General features: G+C 34.4%; 1 protein-coding gene across 9 annotated transcripts in view; it reads right to left on the bottom strand.

Moving 5' to 3' along the window:
* LOC126890378 (serine/threonine-protein kinase N) overlaps nt 1-22,470 on the bottom strand; it is a 176,817-nt gene that overhangs the window by 114,636 nt on the left and 39,711 nt on the right. For all 9 annotated transcript variants that reach the window (XM_050659254.1, XM_050659253.1, XM_050659257.1 and 6 more), the window contains exon 4: nt 16,722-16,943. In XM_050659254.1, the coding sequence (XP_050515211.1) occupies nt 16,722-16,943 (222 nt within the window). The remainder of the gene's footprint in view (nt 1-16,721; nt 16,944-22,470) is intronic.

Raw genomic sequence — 22,470 nt, 5'->3', positions numbered from 1 at the left:
TGTGTTGCATAATATGTATTGGGTATGAGATTTTTCGATGTTCTGTTCTTTATTCGGCTGTTGTTGGTATGTTCTTGTTATTGACTTCTATTAGCATTGGTAACCAAAGCCTGCTGCATTCTGCTGATGGGTTTGATACACATTGTTCTTCGTTGACTAGGATGATGGCTGATTCTTTGACTTTTCTCTTTTTCATGTCTGTTTTTTTCATGATTATTGATGAATCTTTCCATTGTACTTTGTGCTCCTTATCAGGCGCGGATCTAGAAATTCTTAATAGGGGGGGGGGGTTGGACTTCCCGAAAATGTTATTATTATTATTATTATCCAGATTTAGCGATACGGTTCGCGCTCCCCCTAAGGCTCTGAGTTGCGGTCCCAGTATAGCTTGTAGTTGTCGTTTTCAAACATTTTGTCAGGGATGTATTGATAACAAGGGAGATGGTCGGTTTGGAGGAGTCCCAGTTTATTGGTAAATTCCTGGTGAATAATCGTTCCTCTGCTTCGGCAAATATCCTTCCTGATATCAACCAGTAGTTCAACTCATCCAGGTTTGCATTTTCTTGTTTAGAAAAGTGGTTTATGCTCATTGCTTGCATTAAGCCGCGTTGTTTCATCTAATGCCCAAATTACGCGATTTAAAGTAGATGTCTCGGCTTGCGTCTGACAATAAGTTCTTAAATTAGCAACCAGCTTTTCCTGCTTGCCTATGCACATAAGTCCTCTTCCTCCTAGATACCACGGTAATGTTGTTCTCTCTACTGCACTCAATGGATTGAGCTCTGGTGCTACTATCTCTATCCTATCTTTTTCCGTGCTACTGAGCCCTAGGTGACAGTATGCTGGAGTATCTCCCAAAAATAAAATTTTCGTGTATATCTGGTCGGTGGCAGTGGTGTCATGGCAAAATTAGTATTGCCGGAACGCAGTGCCGGAACGCACTGCTAATTTTTGCTTACAAAACCTAAATTCCCTATTTATTTTTTTTTTCTTTTCTTAACCAGTGCCGGAACGGCGTTGTCTAACTCTATGTCTATACAGATGTTCATTCAGACCCAACTGTTTTGTGTATTCTAGAAGGTTCTTCGGAATGACTCCAGTAGTAGAGAGAATAATAGGTAGGTATTGTTTGGGTACTTCCAAATCTCCGTACTTGGCTGTCTTTTCATTATATTTGACACGCAGATTATTGTTGTTAGGTATCGCCACATTAATTAGTGTTTTGTATCATGAATTTATTAACGAATGAGATATGTTCTATTATATGCCACTGTTTAGTCTGCTGTCCCAGTAATTGTCATTCTCAAGCATACTCTCATGGAGGTATTTATAATATGGAACATGGTTGGTTTGGAGAAGTCCCACTTTGATATTGGATTCCGCTCATGCAGTCCCACTTTGATATACCTGATCTCTTAATGAAGGATATTTCCTACTGAGTCATGCCGTTCCTTATTCAGTTACAGCAAACGCCTGGCATCCCCCGGTAAGATATTGGATGGTTTCTTGGGATTGACATCCATATCAGAAATTGTCGTTTTGGATCTGATTGTCTTTAAATACCGCTAGTTTTGCTACACCCAAACCGAATTACAACAGTGAATAAACTGTAGGTATTAAATGTTCCAATTTTGCCACATAGGCTCGACCGTTGTGTGAATGCATTCGGACATACTGTTCATTGTTTAAAATGTGGAAAACATATTATTGTTAATAAATTAATAATTCAAATCAAACATTCTGCGTAAAACAGTTACACAAAATGACAATTTATAGCAGTGATGTTCCTTTGCTTACGTCGGGACAATTGTAACACTGTAAAAAAATAATATTTAGAGACTAAGTACAATAGGGGGTCTAAAGCCCCGTTGACCCCCTCTGTATCCGCGCCTGCTCCTTATCCTAGGCATATTTGCCTATCTGGGATTTCTCGAAGTCTCTGTTCTTGGTGTATGTTTCATGCTCGTTAACCCTGGCGTTTTTGGATCTTTCGTGTGTGTTGTTGGGTTTGGTTTTGGGCAGGATAGATCTCACGAGTGTTGGTTGTTTTGGATGTTGTTATAATGTTGTGTTGTGATGGAAACAAGTACATGATGTGGTAGCATTAAAATAAATGTGTATGGCTTACCTGCAATTTCTGATAAATATCTTCTTCAAATACTGCCCTATATTGGAAATTGTGTACAAAAATGTAAAACTTTGTCAAATGAAAAAAATATTTATAAAACTAGCAAATGGATTGATAAATTAAATTATAAATCAGTTATAAATTATTTTGACGCAACCTTTTAATATGTAATGAAATAGATTGAAAGGTACAATGAAATAATGGGATTATAATAATTATATAAACAAATAAGATATTTTTGAACATTCTTTTTATGCTTAAATGTAGTATTTAGTTAAAAATGAGTATTGAGAAAATGTGTCGAGAAAAAGACAACGTAAAGAAAAAGTTCCAATGATGTTTCTCCTTAAGGGGTTACATAGGTCTTGCGAGTAAAAAAAGTGACTTTTTAAAAAAATTATATGTATCTCGAAAATTAAAAATATTTTTATTTATGATTGGAACAAAAAGGTATAGTACTTAAGGTACTCTCAAAAAAATTTTCAGCCAAAAATATTCATTTTTGTAGAGTTGACTGCAATTTTTCGACAACAGCCCTTTTTTGCGGTGGGCAGCATAACAAGTCCAGTCTCATCTGAAATCAAAAAATCAAAAAGTTTCTTGTAGTTTATACCTCTGGCTAGTGAATGAACGAAGGAATTTTTATTAGGTGAAGTTGTTTTTGTTTTATAAAAAAAAGCTACTTTAAAACTGTCATTTTTGAAAAAAATGAGAAAAATTGGGGTCGAAAATGTGTTTAAACTTATGTAAAATCTTCAAATTTCATTTTTTTTAATTCCTTCGTTCATTCACTAGCCAGAGGTATAAACTACAAGAAACTTTTTGATTTTTTGAATTCAGATGAGACTGGACTTACATAGTTACGCTGCTCACCGCAAAAAAGGGCTGTTGTCGAAAAATTGCAGTCAACTCTACAACAATGAATATTTTTGGCTGAAAAATTTTTTTGAGAGTACCTTAAGTACTATACTTTTACATGTTCCAATTATAACTAAAAATAATTTATAGTTTTCGAGAGTGACTTTTTTTACCCGCAAGGCCTATGTAACCCCTTAATTACAGTACAACCCATTTATCTGCAACCGCGAGGAAAAGACAATACAAACGTTCATTGATGCCGTGCAAGTGATATTGAAGGTTTCAGTTAAATCTGTTCAGTTATACATATCACCAAAATTTAATCTACTATCATACTTTTAAAAAAAATATTTAATTTGTTTAGTAAATAGGAAACAGAACATGACACCAATGAGTATCACCATGGTATGATAATATAATACCAGTAAATACAGTGTTTTTATGGATTTTTATGACATTTAAATCTTTTTACAACTTTCCGTTGTTTATAAAAATTTGGAAAACAATGAACACAGTTTAGCAGAAATCTATAATGATAGATTTTAACATGAAATATCTTTTAAATTGTATTTTTTCCGATATTGTTATAAAGTCTTTACGATATTGAAGTTATCTTACACTTACTTCAGTGTTACAAGGAGGCTGTGCACCTCCGATTGTTTTTACTATGACATTTATGTTTATTGCTTTCAAAAGTGTGTAGTATTATCGTGTTTATGTCAATTCTAGGCAATTTCAAGATGTCTTTTGAGTGCAGAAATTGTTGTAACTGTTGTTGTTCTTATTCAGGACGGAAGAAGTCAAGTTTACGTATAGACAAGCCGAAAACGGTGGGTTCGTTGGAAAAAATATTCCCATGAGATTTTTTTGCATAATCACATTTGTAATACACCCCAGAATAAGGTTCAAGAAGTCGCACACGAGAAAAGTGGTCCAATTTTTTTTAACAATTTTTTTTTAATCAAATTGCAAAAATTATTATTTTTGGTCTGGACAATTTTTTTTAGGTTTTTTAGACCATTCTGGACAAAACAGGTCTCTTGTAATTTTTCTCTGAAGTTGATGGTTTTCGAGTTATAAGCAATTTAAAATTTGAAAAACGCAAAAATGGCTATTTTTAAGACTTAAGGGGAGGGTATGGTTTGAAATCAACATATCAAGCACATTTTTGTGAATTTTTTTTGAAGCTATGGTAGAATTATTTTATTTTTAAATTAAATAAACATATTAAGTACAATTCAAAGAATATTTAAGAAAAAATTCAATCCAAAATATTGAAAAATAAGCCATTGGCGACAAATTTTGGCAGGCAGCTCAAAAAAATGGATTTTGCGGTGGACATCAGAACTCATCACTGGATCATACGAAACAAAAAATTCAAAAAGATTTAATTAGCTTATGAGTTTCGCGAGGTAACAACGTCGAGTTTTTTTATTTTTAATGATTTTTAAATTTTTGGTATCACTCAGAAATCAAAAATACGAAATTTTTGATAAAAATTTTGTGAAAACCAACAGATTTAATATTGTTGAACAAAAAATAAGCATAAAACGAAAAATATCTCGACGTTGTTACCTCACGAAATGTCTAAAGAAAATCTATGCAAAATTTCAGGTAGATCGGTCAAGTAGTTTTTCAGTTAAAATGTCCACCGCATTTGAAAAAGCAGTTTTGAGAAAAATACGTTTAAAGTTTTGACAACTGCATCTTCATCTTCTTATTTGCCTGCCAAATCGTGAAGTGATGAACACTGAAATATGTTTTTTGAATTGCGGAGTAATCTACAAAAGAGAAAGCGAACAGTTGTTTAACGTTTCTCACTACGCTCAAGCGTGCTGGCGCGAAGCCGCGGCAAGGCGAGTCGAAGGTAGCGATATTCAACACCCTGTATCTCTGGTAATTTTACTCCGATTATTTTGAAATTTTCAGAGAGTATTCTTGAAAGTATGCACTTTTATTTGAAATAATAAAAAAATTAAATATTTCAAACCATACCCCCCCCCCCCTCTTAATAACTCGGATAAAAATTATTATTATGAAAGTCAGAAAGTGACTAAATCAAAGTTTAAAGCCCCCCCCCCCCTACATGATCCTGAAGAAAATTGTGTCATTAATTTATTACTTAACTGTTATTTTTAATTATTAACAATAAGCCGTAAGAGCGTATTGACGCGGCTGTAAATGTGAGTGCGAGTAAGATGCCCCATTGGACTGACGGAATGGCATCTCTCTCGCACTCACCATAGACTTCCGCCTAATACGTGCTGGCGCTCAATATTATTACTTAAAAATAACAGCTTAGTAATAAAATTATGACAAAAATTTCTTCAGGATCTTGTAGGGGGGCTTTAATGGAAGGAGCACGTTAAAAAGAAAACTGAACAGATGAAGATAAAGTACAAAAATATGTATTGGCTAATAGGTAGGTACTCTCAACTTTCCATCCAGAATAAAGTACTAATTTACAAACAGATATTGAAACCGGTGTGGACCTATGGCCTACAATTATGGGGCTGTACCAAAAAAAGTAATTACCGAAATTTAGAAACGCTCCAGAACCGAATATTAAGGAATATTGTATGTGCTCCTTGGTATGTTCGGAACGACGATTTGCGTAGAGATCTTAAAATCGAATCTATTCCAAATGAAATCAAGAAAGTCGCCAGGAGACATGAAGACAGGCTCCATAAGCATCCCAACCATGAAGCACTTCAGCTTCTTGTCAACGAACCCCAGATGCGAAGGCTCAAGAGGACTAAACCGTTCGAGCTCGTGTAATGTGTGAAGTTGTGCCGGGCTTAGTTAGTGTTGTGCATTGTATTGTAGCCACAACAAATACGTGAGCAATTAGTGAAAAGCAGAGTCAGTGCTGTGCTGTGTAGCCACAACAAAGAAGTGGACATTTCATGTAAAAAAAAAAGCTAGGATGGACCAGGTGACATCTAGTTTACAAACATTTTTTAGGGAAATTAGGTTAAAGAAAAAATACTGATTAATCTTGTAGATTAGGTGTATTTATATTGTTTAAATAAAAAAAAAAAATAATAACAGCTTAGTAATAAAATTATGACAAAAATTTCTTCAGGATCTTGTAGGGGGGCTTTAAACTTTGATTTAGTCACTTTCTGACTTTCATAATAATAACTTTTAACCCATTTATTAAGCCTTGAAAATCGCCATTTTTCGTTTTTTTTTTTTTTCAATTTTAAATTGTTTATAACTCGAAAACGATTAACTTTAGAGAAAAATTACAAGAGAACTTTTTTGTCCAGAATGGTTCAAAAAACCTAACAAAAATTTGTACGGGCCAAAAATATTGATTTTTGCAATTTGATTAAAAAAAATTGTTAAAAAAATTGGATCACTTTTCACGTGGGCCACTTCTTGAACCTTATTCTGGGATGTCTCACGAATGTGATTATGCAAAAAAATCTTAAGGGAATATTTTTTCTAACGAACCCGCCGTTTTCGCCTGGTCTAGTATATAATATAGTGCAACTTGTATTTGCTCGTTTTATAAAGACAAGAGTTTACACCCGACATCCTAGAACACGTACCCAGATAAACTACTCATCGAAACGACTATTTTGTAGTGTTTTCAGTCGACTTTCTTCACAGTTATCTTAAATTTTGAGGCAGTAGCTCTAAATAGTTGTTTTGAGCTGCATCCAAACCATTCTCTCAGGTTCTTTAGCCATGAAATTCGTCTTCTTCCGATGCTTCTTCTGCCATCTATCTTTCCTTGCATTATGAGTCGCAGGATGCCATACTTCTCGCCCCGCATCACATGTCCGAGATACTTAGCTCTCTTTCTTTAATTGTAAGTTCAACTTCCTTCTCTTTACCTATTCTTCTCAATACTTCATTATTCGCAACTCACTCGCAACTCACCCAACTATCTACCCAGGAAACCCTCATAATTCTTCTAAAGGTCCACATTTCAAAGGCGTTAAGTCGTCTCATTGTATAGTACACTGTATACGTAACATTTTGTTAGGCGTACTTTAAGACCTAATGTTAAATCTTTGCTACATAGGACCTTTTTCATTTTCATGAAATCAGAATGTGCTTTTTTCGATTCTGACTTTGATTTCTGCAGTGTAGTCATTATTTTCTGTTATAGGTGTTCCTATTAGGTAAGTGTACTTTTTTACTCTTTCGATCTGCTGACCCTCTACTATCAGGATTTCGTTAGTATTAAGGTTGTTTTTACTAATTTTCATAAACTTCGTGTATTTGATGTTGAGAGAGTCCGTACTCCCTACTACACCTTATTATTTTACTCATTCCAGGTCTTGTAAACTATCGGATAGTATTACTGTATCATCTGCTTGTCTGATGATGTTAACTAAGACTCCATTTACTCTTATGCCGACTGCTTCATCTTCCAGAGTTTCTCGAATTACCTCATCAGAATAAGCGTTAAATAATAGAGGTATATAATAGTATGCAGCCTTGCCTGACTTCTCTCTTTATTTCCACTTCTTCAGATGTTTCTTTTTCAATTCCTACTATTGCTCGCAGATTGTAATTAATAGAGGTGTGTTATTGGCCTTAAATCTCTTTCATCTGGGTTTTTATTTTTTAGAATTTCCATGAGTCGATCATGTTTTATTTTATCGAACGCTTTATTGTAGTCTATAAAACAGGCGTAAAGAGGACGGTTAACATCCAAACATCTGTGTCAGCACGTTGAAGGAGAATATTTTTATATCCTCTCTGGTACCCATATTTAGTGTCACTAATATCCAGCTCCAGTTTAGAGATTATTCTGGCGTGGATAATTTTCAACAGAATCGAACCGTTAGAAGATGGTTAAATCAGGATAATCTGAATGCTTGAAGGCCCGCTAGGGAATCCGAACTTTCCAGGAAACATAGTGTATCCAAATTACATTTCGCTACGGAGCATCGCGATAGGAATGCAGACGACTAGAGAAATGTGATGCTTACCGATAAGTCTAGATTTTGTGTACGTTCCCCGGATGGTTGAGGAAGAGTCTGGAGAAGAAGAAGATGGTGGAAGATATGCCGAGTGCTCTTTTAGCCCTAAAGTAAGTTTTCAAGGGGGTTGAGTTATGGAGGGGGCTGGCATATCTTCGGAGGCGCATAAAATATTATCTATTGTCCCTAGGGGATCTCCAACCGCTCATAGGTACATAAATGAGATACTGCAACAGTATGTTGCCCATACTAGGGCAGTCCGATAAGTACTTAGCCTCTCTACCCGATGGCGCTACTATCGCAAATGAAGTGTACTGTCATTTAATGCGTCCTCGTAGACGGCTAATGTCAAAATTTCAGCCAAATCGAAATTATAGTATTGTTGTGATTACGTGTGAAAATCAGCGTGTCCGTGGATTTTAATAAAATGGAAAAAGAGCAATATCGGTCGGTGATTCGATTCTTGTTTTTGGAAGGGAAATCACGCAGCGAAATCAAAGAGCGCTTGAATGCTGTGTACGGTGACTCTTCTCCTTCCATGGCAACTGTCAAAAATTGGTTTAATAAGTTTCAACGTGGACGAACGTCGGTTTTTGATGAGCCACGCGTAGGTGCCCCGAAAATGGCTACCACGGAGAATAACGTGACAAAAATCCACGATCTTGTATGGCAGACCGCCGACTGAAGGTGCGCGAGATAGCTGACACAGTAGGCATCTCAAAAGAGTATGTCATATCCTGCATGAAATTTTGGCCATGAGAAAGCTGTCTGCGCGATGGGTGCTGCGTTTGCTCACTTCAGACAATAAGCGCAACCGTGAGACCGCTTCAGAGCAGTGTTTGACGCTATTAAAGTGTGATCCAAAGGAGTTTTTACATCGTTTCATAACCGTCGACGAAATATGGATTTACTGGTATACACCAGAAACCAAGGAACAGTCGAATGAGTGGACAGCACCCGGCGAACGTGCTCCGAAGAAGGCGAAGAGTGTCCAATCGGCCGGAAAGGTGATGGCCACAGCATTTTCTGGGATTCACAAGGTGTGATCTACATCGACTACTTGGAGAAGGGCAAAACGATCACAGGGTCCTATTATGCCGAACTATGGGACCGAATTGAAGAAAAAACGACCCCATTTGGCAAGGAAAAAAATGCTTTTCCACCATGATAACGCACCGGCTCACACCTCCGCCGTCACCATGGCCAAATTGGTCGAATTGGGCTACGAACTGTTGCCCCCTCCACCGTATTCTCCAGATTTGGACCCGTGCGACTACTATTTGTTTCCAAACTTGAAAAAAACACAAAACGCAGAAATTTAAGTCGAATGAAGAGGTCATCGCCGCCACGGAAGCCTATTTTGCAGACCTCGAGAAAAGGTATTTTTCAGACGGGTTAAAGAAGTTGGAGCATCGCTGGGTCAAGTGTATCGAACTAAAAGGAGACTATGTAGAGAAATAAATTGCCACTTTTCCAAAATTTTCCTTTTTCTTTTGTAGGCTAAGTACTTATCGGACTGCCCACGTATGCACCATTTAGTGGAGAAAACTTTACACTTATGCGTAACAACGGTTCGCAATATGGCCAGCGTACAGTCCCCATGTAAATCTGTCATGTTTGAGATAGGCTTGGTAGAAGTATTCGAAGCCGAGTATCTGCTCCTCTTATCTTAAATAAACTCAAAGTGGCTCTTTTAGTGTAATGGGAAGCACTTCCACAGAATGAATTTTTAAACTTTTAAACAGTATGCGCATAAGAATGAATGCGCATAATACACGCTCGTGAAGATAATACGAAGTATTGAGAAGTAATTTGTATAGGTTTCCTTGATATTTTTTTCCGATGATAATTCCGATGATAATTGAATAGGTATTTTGTTTTATTTAATTTTTTGTATTAGTTTGAGTCTGTATACAGGGTGATTGATTAGTGGGATAAAGCTCAATATATCCGCTATAGTAATAGATAGCAATAAAAGTTAATAACAAAAATTTTAGCCACCTTTGAGCTTAACATTACAAAATTAGTTAGAATGTTACAGGGTGTTCGATAACACAGTGGCAGACCAAACTTATGTTTTTTTAAATGGAACACCCTATATTTTATTTTATATTCGAAATCCTTTTAACTTCTCCATCACAAAAATATAAAGGTTTGTTATGTTATAAAGGGTATTTACAAAGTTATAACCAATTTTGCATGAAAATCGTAACAAGTTCAACTCTCTGTATAAATAAAAATAAGCACAACAGCAATGGTTTATTCATGCCATATTTTTTTATTTATTGACAAAATTTTCAAGAATTATTGACATTGCTAATTTTCTTTATAACAAATACAGGGTGAGTCAAAACGCAAGTACATTATTTTCTCAGTAATGTTAAATGGAACCCCCTGTATTTTATATCATCATTGAAAAGTAACATTACCGTACTTTAATTTTTATGTAACATTTCTTATGTCCAAATTTATTATTTTTCGAGATATTTTCATTTTTCAGAGCAAATTATTTTAGGTGTCTAAATTTATCTAAATTTCAAGTAATCCATGACTGAATTAACAATTGACGACTACTGATTATCAATCCGGTAATCGATGTAACAATGTAGCAAATAAAGAAATAAAAATAATTTATTAGTAATACATTTTACAAAAAAAAATCACAACCACAACATGCAACATTTTTGAAACAAATAAAAACTACTTTTTTATGTAAATGCAACAAATAAAGAAAGAAAATTAGTAATAAATTTTCCAAAAAAACACACAATACAAAATTTTGTGAAGACAATTAAACACTAGTTTTGTATGTAAATGTAACAATGTAACAAATAAAGAACAAAAAATAATCTATCAGTAATACATTTTGCAAAAAAAACATGTTTGAAAAAATTAGAAGCTACTTTTAATAAAATATTTTTAATATTTAATTACATAAGGTGTTCAAATTACATTTATGCACGCCTAAAAACGATCATTGAATGAGCTACTTACTCTACGAAGTATTTGTAAATTAACACATCGGAATACACTTCGTATTCTATTTTTCGAAAAAAAAATCGTAAAAAAGCAGTCCAGTTTATTAAATTCTGGTGATTTGGGTGGCCGCGCTAATGTCCATTGAAAAATGTATATATCTCGAAAACTAATAAATTTAGACATAGGGAATGTTATATAAAAATTAAAGTACGGTAATGGTACTTTTCAATAGAGATATAAAATACGGGGTGTTCCATTTAAAATTACTGAGAAAATAATGTACTTGCGTTTTGACTCACCCTGTATTTGATATAAAGAAAATTAGCAATATCAATCATTCTTGAAAATTTTGACAATACCTACAAAAATATGGCATTAATAAAGCATTGTTATTTTGCTTATTTTTATTTATACAGGGAGTTGAACTTGTTACGATTTTCATATAAAATTGGTTATAACTTTGTAAATACCCTGTATAACATAACAAACCTTTATATTTTTGTGATGTAGAAGTTAACAGGATTTCGAATTTAAAATAAAATATAGGGTGTTCCATTTAAAAAAAAACATAAGTTTGGTCTGCCACTGTGTTATCGAACACCCTGTAACATTCTAACTAATTTTGTAAGGTGAAGCTCAAAGGTGGCTAAAATTTTTGTTATTAACTTTTATTGCTATCTATTACTATAGCGAAGCTATTGAGCTTTACCCCACTAATCAATCACCCTGTAGTTCTGTTCATTGTTAGACCTTATTTTTTTCCATACTCCGCCATTCTCTGAAGGTCACCAGGCTCTGAAGATTTTCAATGTTTTCTGCTAAGATGACAGTGTCATCCACATATCTAATGTTGTTAAAGGAACTCAATTTGCCTTCGGGGGCGTTCAAGTATTACGTAACGCAATTTTTGAAGAATTTTGACCCCCCGTCGTAACGCACTGTAATGGGAGTTAACTATTACGTAACGCAATTTTTGAAGATTTTTGACCCCCCCCCCACCTGCGTAACGTAATACTTGAGCGGTCCCTTTACTCCAGATTATAATAAATTAATTAATATTAATGAATTTATAAGCTCATAATTTATTAATTAATAAGTATAATAATTATTAAATTAAAAGCTTATAAATCGCCTATTCAACGATCTCATACACCCATAATCATTCTTATCATGGTAATTTAAAACTATTGGATACTTTTTTCAGTGTACACATACAAGGTCTTAACCTTCACTTGTATGTTAAGCCAGTACTTTTATTTTGAACATTTCCATACATAACTATGAGCTATACCGATGGACTTTTAAGTTACTACATACTCTCTAATACCTAAATTTAGATTATAGAATAATATAACTACATAGTAACTTTGAGCTTTTTGGTAGTAAGTCGATGGGTTGATATATATAATAATGAGACAAGTAGATGTTGGTAGCGTTAATAGTACAAGATAAAACATTCGTGATATGTTATTAAAAAAGAAACATCACTACACTTATGTTTTCTGTTTGAATATTCTCACTATATTTAAATACAGATTGCATGTTTAAAAATTTAAATTTCACAAAATAAAAACTCGAAAATATACTATTAATTGGTACTTAGTGACTGTTTTTTTGTCCGCACTAATAATTCATTAGATAGTTAGATAAAAAAATAGAAATATTATTGGTTCCATTATTTATATGTACCTTTTTTTAATATATATATTCATAATAAAATCATATCCATATCAAATTCTTTTATCTTTAAAGGTACAAATGAATATATATTAAGTATATTTAAAAAATAATAATTAATTCTAATAATTAATTTAATCTGACTCATTTATATCGACAATTCAGGCATGTATTATACATTTTAAAGTAGAAGACTTTAAAATGATATTGCCAATATTGATGAGTTGCGTTCCTGGGACGACTTTACTAAAAGATAGTTCATTCGATTACATGAAATCAACCCCAACTCAAGAATATCCGCCACAAAAAATCATAGCATGTGATCTGTCTTTAAAAAGACAACAAATGCAACGATGGCAGTAAAATTCTCGCGCTAGAGATTCCATAGTAAATCACAAATTCCTCGGTAGAATGCAGTAGGATGTGGTTACCCATACTAAAAGAGGAAGTCAATAGAAATACCACGATTAGTAAATCATTAACATATCGAGTTAGTACATATTTTATATTTTAGTTTTATTTATATAATATCTATGTATTATTAATATTATTTATAATTTAAAATAGCATACATACATTAAAGTCAAAATTTGGTATTAGTTTTGAAAGTGAACTAAATGTAAGCCCAAATACTTACGATGTCGGGATAGTATCACGAGGTTTTTTCCTGGTTTTCCCTCGTGATTTACTATGGAATCTCTAGCGCGATAATTTTACTGCCATCGTTGCATTTGTTGTCTTTTTAAAGACAAATCACATGCTATGATTTTTTGTGGCGGATATTCTTGAGTTGGGGTTGATTTCATGTAATCGAATGAACTATCTCTTAGTAAAGTCGGCCCAGGAACGCAACTCATGAATATTGGCAATATCATTTTAAAGTCTTCTACTTTAAAATGTATAATACATGCCTGAAATGCCGATATAAATGAGTCAGATTAAATTAATTATTAGAAAAATTTTTTACTTAGCAACAACATTTTTGTTTATTTAGTATTATTTTGTATTTTGACAACGACACCCGACTTGGGCGTCGAAACGTTAATAAATTCATTTTTTTGGTAAAATTGTGGCTTACTTCCCATTTAAAATAGTTCGTTATAAAAATGCCACAAGGAAATAGCTTCAGAACAACTTTAAAAAATATATTTCCACAATTTTTTATTTGATTTTACAAAACTGAGTTTTGTTTTCTTGATGTAATAGGTGTTGCCTAAAATGAAATAACAGAATTTATTTGATCATCAACACACACCTATCTAGACAAACAATAAAACTAAAGAATACTGAACAGCGGGAAGAAAGTAGATAGCAGATATCAAGGATGTTATATATTATAAAAGTCAGAAATATAAATATTTGAAAATATAATGTAACCAACAAAGTGGATAAAGCTATAAAAACAGAATCCTTTGACTATAAATCTACAAAGAAGCAATAAATTGTTTTACCGGCACATCTACCGTGCTAAGCCCAAAGGCGGTAACTGATTTTTTATCGAAAATGAGATTTTTGTATTTCTAGGTAGGTTTCATTATATTATAATGCTTCTACAACACCAAAGACTCTGTAAATATATTCTAGATACCCATTATAATACTTCTGCAACTCCAAGAACTTTGTAAATATATTCTAAATACCCTGTTCTACCCTAGAAATACAACAATCTCACTTTCGATAAAAAATCAGTTACCGCCTTTGGGCTTAGCACGGCAGACATAGTATATTATACAAAATAGTATATTCTTGTTCTTCTTATATACGGCCGTAGACCTGTTCTTGTCCGATCTTAAGGCTGTAGTTGTATTTACGATGTTGACTGCCAGCTATCTCGCCATCTTTAAAGGGGTCTTCCTGGTACTCCTGTTCCTGTTATTCTTAAATCTCTTGCTTATCGGGTTAGTGTCTCACTATCCATTCATGTAACACGTTGATTCCATTACAGTCTTCGTCATCATAAAATATCCTGTATTTTACAGAGATATCTTACTTGGTTATTTGGTATTTTGTCTCAATGTTTTCCCAGTAATTGATCACACGGTTCTCATTTCTGACGTACTAAATATTCTTTTTGTTTCTGCTGTATTTGTTCTCGTTTCTCTCGCATATATTATTATTGGTCTTACACATGAGATTTATACAGAGTAGTCGAAAGAAACGAAACATTAGACCAAAATTTTCCACCGCATTGGATTGGGAAGAGAGGCAGCATCGAATCATCTCTCATCTCGAGCACCTCGATCATCAGATTTGTCTCTCCTGAATTTTTTGTGGGGACATCTAAAAAGTAAAATATATATAGAACACCACCCGTATATTTGGAAGATTTACTTCAATGAACTCCTATGAATCCATCCGCAAATGCTTCGGAATGTGGAAGAACGTTTGGAACAAACCTTTATCACTGTATGTATAGACGTTGGAAATCATCGATTTTACCATTTCGTTAACTAAGAGATAAGTAACCAGCTAAAAATACTAATTAATTATTTTTTATAATTAATCAAATAAATTAGTGGACCGAATTTGAAAATTTAACGACTAATGTATAGGGGCTTTCAAACGAGATCTTATTTGACCACCATTGCCATTAAAAAAGTTAAGAAGATTCTCACCCTGGCTTAGAGGTAAAAAAAATAGTAAATACCGGAAAAAGGTATTTAATTGATACCTCTTTAATCAAAAATTGACCTGTCGATGGGTTTTAAAAAAATGTAATTCCTGATAATACCTCTGTTTCGTTTACGTCCTAACCTGTATATGCCTACTTTGCCACCTAATACTGTTCCTATTGTTCTGAAGCTATTCTTTTGTGGCAATTTAATATTATTTATTATCTTTATTGGGAATTACCTCAAGTTCAAAATACGTTTTTTGATGTCTCAGAAATATACAAATTAAACAAATTTTGTTTAATATTACAAAACCAAGAATAACGACAAGTAAAGGACGGAATGGGACGTTTCATCGCCGCCGGTTCATCGCCGCCGTTTCGATGCCGCCGGTTCATCGCCAGTCCATTTCATCGCCGGCCGTTTCATCGCCGGCCGTTTCATCGTCAGTTGATTTTGTATTATGGGAGATGACACGACACGACGTTAAATTCAGTTGAAAACTTATGACAAATAAATAGATAAAAAATATTATTATATTAATTTACTGTTCTATTTCTACTTCCCCTAAATTTGATACTAAACAGTATTAAATTTGTAGTGCTGAATTATATTTTATATTATAAAAGTTTAAAAGTCTATTAAAAGATTAAGTATGGCAACGGGAATGGTCATATCTCGCATTTCCTAGAATTCCTAATTATTACTAAAAATAAATAATAAATGTAACTGTCGGAAATTGGTCGAAAATTCGGAAATATATCAGTTAGCGATTAACTGACTGGCGATGAACCGGCGGCATCGAAACGGCCGGCGATGAATCGGCCGGCGATGAACTGGCGGCATCGAAACGGCGGCGATGAACTGGCGGCGATGAACTGGCGGCGATGAAACGTCCTAGACCCAGTAAAGGAAGTTCAGATATAGTCCGTCCGCTATAACTTTTCCCATGCGGTACGACTCATTTTCAATCAAATTAAGTAAAAACATAAATTGAAACGAACGTCGATGTGTATATACATTTTGTATACTGTATACTATATACTACACACATCGGCGTACGTTTCACTTTCTGTTTTGACTTAGTTTGATTGAAAATGAATCGTACCGCATGGGAAAAATTATAGCGGACGGACTATAATGTTGTATCTCTTCACTGAAAAAGATATCAGGTAGTTAAGATTGAATAATAGATTGGGAAAGTCTGGCCTCTCACATTATACAATAGAGATGAAGTTGAAAGAATAAGATAATAATAAGATAAGCTGAAAAGATTGTTCACAAAGAGAAAAACAACAATATGTAAGATCACATTTATAAATGATGATATGAAATCAGAAGACGTCGACCTACGAAAGAAGTTTTTTAAGTTAGGTTGATGCCGAGCTTTGTGTATTTTAACACCAACATTAAATAATAATTGGGCATGTTGCTTCCATATCAAATATTGACGAAATTCGGGATCATAGGTTTTATTATGAATATTACATTCTTTTAGAAGTCTTTGATTAAATTCCCACTTACCTCTATGAGGGCTTTTTTCTCACTCTTGTCCTTATTATTATTTTGTAAAAGTTTAATAACATTTTTGGCACCTTCAACCACAGCTGCTTCGACTCTAAGTCTGTGTTTTAAATCTTCTATTCTATCATCTAAAAGTGGATCCAATTCTCCGTGCGACAGGTCTCCATTGTCCGTCAAATCCTGAATGGAACCCCGCGATTTCGAATCGATGTCATGTTTTAACTAAAAGAAAAAAAAATAAACATATTTTATATAACATAAAACGGTCTGAGAACAGAGCAGAACCGGTGAGAAGAAAATCCGGTATGAACGCCATCACTAACCGGGATTAAAAAAAGGAACTGAACAGTTAAAAAACAACAAATCAACAGGGAATGATAACATAAATGGGATTCACAAAATATGGTGGAGAGCAGCTGCATAGAGAAATGCAATCATTGGTGGAAAATATATGGAAAACATAAACATTGTCGAAGGAATGGCACGAAGGTATAACTATCCCATATGCAGAAGATAGCATCGGGTACTACTAGGGTTTCCGGATCCAGAATAGGTTGATTAAAATTAAAAAATCAGAATAAAATAAATCTATTTCATAATATCGAGGGTATACTAGCAGAACGCACAAGTCAATTTTTTTAGTTATTCAACTATTAATACAGTCATATATAAAAATGTATGCTCTATATACTGCAAAAACACACTAAGTCGTACTTATTATAATAACAGATAAAAATTTAATAATAAGTCAGTTTGACTGTTTCATTTACTAGCAGAATGCATTAAGTACTCTTAATACAGTCTGCTTGTACTATTTTTTGCGAAAACCGAACATACAACACTGCGTTAACTTTGACTTAGAACATTCTGGTTGTACAATCCGTATACCTATCGTTAGATTTAAATCAAAAGGTTAATGTACGAAAAAGAGAAACCTTTTACCTAATTAAAGGGCCATAAATGTGACAACTCATAAATCAAGCCGTGCTAATCAACTATTTTTGAATATTGAAAATTTTCCAAAATTGTACTCTACGCCGATTAAAATTAGTTGTGTGCCAAAAATAATGAGTTAATGCAGTTAAGCGAGAAGAAAGTAATACCAGATGCCAGAAGTATTTCACAGGTGGTACGAAGATTTGCCGTTTGATGAAAAAATTATCAATGTTCTGCCAGAACCTGATGAGTAAATAGATTTTAAATACAGCACCTAGAGGCTTGCAACTTTTTGCATTGTGTTCAGGATGATGTCGGGAAAAAGTCTACAATAGAAAAATGGGTGGGAATGTATAATTGCATTTTAAACTGCATAAAATGTATCCAAAAATGCATAGACATGTCAAGATAATTAAAGGCCAGATTTTGTCACTCGGGGCTTTTGGGGTCGCTAAATACGAATTCGCCATCAGCACCGACCCTCGGGGTACCTAGGGCACAATGTCACTGCTAAGGCACATAATCTTCTGGAGTTTAGAGGGTTTTCGGCATTGCAAACAGATTACTCAGGGAGTCTTTGGGTGTGCTGAAGACGAATACACCTTCAGAACGGACACCTGGTGTCTAGGGTTACGCCATCTTAAAGTATCTAGGGATTTCGGCACTTAATGCATGCACATAGATTACTAGGCGGTTTTTGGGTCAGTACGAATACGCCATCAGAAACGAACCCGGACCACCTGGTGCCCAAGGTCACTGCTAAGGCATGTTACATTATAGAGTTTGGAGGGTGTTTGTACATCGGGGTCGGTTCTGATGTCGTATTCTTATTCAGCGGTCTCAAAAACTCTCGAGTAATCTGTTTGCATCAATTTGCCGAAAACCCACGAAACTCCAGATCATGTGCCTTAGCAGTGAACCTGGGCACCAGGTGCTCCGGTGGTCGGTTCTGATGGCGTCAGCGACCAAAAAATCATCGAGTGACAAAATCTGGCCCTCAATACACTTATTTGGATATGTTTATGCACCTTTGGATGCATTCTTTGCACTTTTAAAATGCAAGTATGCATTTCCATCCATTTTTCTATTGTAGATTTTTTTCTGACATCATCTTGAACACAATTCAAAAAGTTACAAGTTTCTATGTGCAGTATTTAAAAATCCTAAATGCCATTGTCTAGATAAAGAAGACTAATCGTCTATTTGCTTTTTGTATTTTTTTGTATCTAATAATTAAATTTCTGAAAATTTCTATTGCCCTTTTTTATTTTTATTTTTCAACAGGATTTCTTTAATGCCGAAATTCTAGTTGTCTAAGATTATAGGATAAAACATTATAATGGTAAACTTGATACAACTAAAATTAACATTAAAATGAGATTAGTTGTGTGTCTACTTGTGTAAAATAGTAACATTATGAACAACCAGAATGCACTAAGTCAATTCATTATTTATTAAAAAATAATTACTAATTAACCAAAAACAATAATTGTTATTGTAATATACCACATTCTTTAAAATACTATTATTATTTCTATACAAGTAATAGAATTAAACTAAAAGTAATACATTTTGTGTAATTTTGATTTATATTTAAAAATTTTTCTAAAACTTGATTTTCTCAAAACAGTGATTTTTGACTTAGTGCAATCTGCTCGTATACCCTCGATATGTAAAAAATGGAAATTATAGAAAGTTTTTTTTGAATAAAATTGAGTTAAATTATCGAGTTTAGCAATTGCTTTTGGTATTACGGATCATTCAAATGCCTATAGGCATTTTGGATGCGTTTAATAGCTTTTTAATTTAATTTTTCAATACGCGCGAAATTTTTGACGAAACAATTTGACATTTAGTAAATTCGTACGACACTGCGATTTTACAGTATTACAATATAAAAATGAAGGTGTAAACTATTCAGTGGCCGCAACTGTACATATTGCAGATTGTAGTAGGGTCGTATATGTTAATTAGCCATTCTCCACCTCGATATTTTGTGTATAATAACCCTAGTTTATTTGAACTCTAGAATGCCAATATTAGCGAAAACAATTAGCTTTCTAAGAGGCATGATCTTAATCTGTAATGTATGAGATAACAGTAACCCTTCGTAAGAACTTAGTTTGTAACGTAAGTAGTTTGCAAATGCATGCTATATGTTCTGCCTTTTCTTCTTCATTTTTGCAGACATAAGTGTGCATTGTTTCATTGTCTGATTTGCCCTTCTTATTAAGATGATCACGAATAACAAATGAAGAAATCCTGAGAAGAATTGGTACAGAACGACAACTGCTATGCACAATTAAACAGAGAAAAACGGCATACCTGGGGCACCTAATTAGAAGCGAAAGATACCAGTTTCTGCAAACCTTAATTGAAGGAAAGATCGAAGGAAGAAGAGGAGTGGGCAGGAAGACAATGTCATGGCTCCGTAATGTCAAACAATGGACAGGACTAAGAAACATAGGAGACCTAATACATACTGCAAGGGATAGAGAAAAATGGTCAAACGTGATCGCGAATATCCATTATTGGATTGCATAAGAAGAAAAAGAAGAATTGAGATGATACATTTGCGAGCAGTATCCGGCGAAAAGACACGTTTCACATTCATTGTATTTTTACTCACTTCAAGAAGGCCTTTTTACTTCTCAGATGATAAATATGTAAACTTTTTTCTTCCGTCAGTTTGGCGGATGAGATAGTAATTATAATACGAATGTCTTTTCTATGCGTTCAACTAAGCAATGATGAGACCTCGGTCTGTTAGGCAGAGAATTATGAAATCTTGGACTCTCCAAGAGAAACTAACATAAGGGCTTTCGAATTCGAGTGGATCAACATATGTACAGATAGTCAAGTCGCCATGGTGGCTCTTAGAAGCCCTAAGGTTGACCTTAGGCTGGGAGAATTAAAGGAGCCTCCACGTAGTGGAGTAATGTCGCTAATCCTTTCAACACCAGTGCAATAACACATGCAAGCTCCATAAAAACGTTAATTCTTAAAGCCTTGGATCGAGAAGACAGATCTCGTCAGATATAGAATGGAAGAAGTAGGAGATGGAACAAAGAATGTATAATATGATAATAAAACTTAGTCCAGCAGACTAAGTTCTCGGAAAATTTCTGAAAAAATCAAAAGCGGGATAAATTTATGGGAAGCATCAACTACCACAACGCACTTTGCCCAGTCGGAGGGCAGTGGACAGTAATTGCCTTTCCTTGTCAACAATAATTCACTTCCTTTTAGTATAGCACAGTATATACACCCAAAGTCTACAGAAAACAAGCCCACACCAACAGATAATTAAATTACCACTCCAACCACAACATAAACATCAAAAAAGGAATAATCAAATTCCTATATGATAGAGCTCGAAGCACCTGCTCCAACGAAAATGCATTTCAAGAAGAAAAAAAACCTGCTAACAAATGTTTTGACTGAAAATGACTACTTACTGTCATTTATAAACAAGGAATTCCACAAGAGTTAGGAAAGGAAACAACAAAATACCACTAGCAATCCAGAAACACTCACAAGAAGGGACTCAACGATGACAACAATAGAAAAATTGAAAAGGATAGGGAACAAGTACAACATCACAACAACATTCAAAACAACCAACACACTGAAAGCTATCCTGCCTAAAACCAAACGCAACAACACACCAGAAAGATAATAAAACTGCATCTATAAAATACCCTGTGAATGCAATAATTTCTATGTGGGGGACACCACAAGATCACTAAGTGTCAGGATAAGTAAGCATGAAACATATATCAAGAACAAAGACTTTGAGAAATCATGAAAGAAACAGACATGAAAAAGAGAAAAGTAAAGGAAGCAGCTCTTATCCTAGTTAACGAAGAAAAATGTGTAAAGGCGGATATACAAATGCGCTCTGCTCGGTGTGCGAGCCGCTCGCGCGCAGCGTATTCGTCAGATTAGTACGTGTTTTCAAGTGACGCACAAACGGCACGCATACGGCGCACCACGATCTAAATTCTGTCGGTTTTTCAACAAACGCTTTGATGGTTCGCAGTACGTATTTGGACGGGTTTGCGAGTGGTTTGTTGGTTTTGGCGCGTCTGAGTTGAATATTTGTTAGTAATGGAATGGTCGGAACTGTCAGAAGGAAATATCTAACTTATTGATGTTTACCGTGGAAAATCATTATTGTGGGATCCTCAATAAAGAATCATTTAATTTAAAGAAACAACTTAAATCCGATCTGAAGGGAAATAGAAGCTGAAATAAAAAATATACATGCGGACCAATGTAAAAAAGGTTAGTTCATTGTTGTACTAAAAATAACATGTATTAAAAATAAGATTTACTATTTTATTTGGGCATAAGCCACAATAATTCGAGTTTGAAATCAAGTTTACTTGACCTTTCGACTTTCACTTCGGAAATAGTTATAAATATCAAAAAAACATTCATAAGCAGATATATTTATATTATGTGTCACCGGAAAGCGAAATAGGTAACGCACAACTTGGAGAACCTATAGTTTTCTAACTTCATGTCTGGTGAAGCAACGCAGTTGGAACAAGCAGATATGTTATAATTGTGTCGCCGTAAAGCGAAAAAGGTAACGCACAACTTGGAAGAGTCTATAGTTTTCTAACTCCGCTTCTGGTGAATCAACTGAGTTGGAACAAGCAGATATATTATAATTGGGTCACCGGAAAGCGAAAAAGTTAACACAGGGCTTGGAAGAACCAATAGTTTTCTAATTTCGTTTCTGGTGAAGCTACGCAGTTGAAACAAGCAGATACATTACAATTGTGTCACTGGAAAACGAAAAAGG

The sequence above is a fragment of the Diabrotica virgifera genome, chromosome 8 (assembly GCF_917563875.1).
Source record: "Diabrotica virgifera virgifera chromosome 8, PGI_DIABVI_V3a".
Lineage (NCBI taxonomy): Eukaryota > Metazoa > Arthropoda > Insecta > Coleoptera > Chrysomelidae > Diabrotica > Diabrotica virgifera.
The sequence above is the reverse complement of the archived record's forward strand: the minus strand, read 5'-3'. Positions and strand labels throughout refer to the sequence as shown.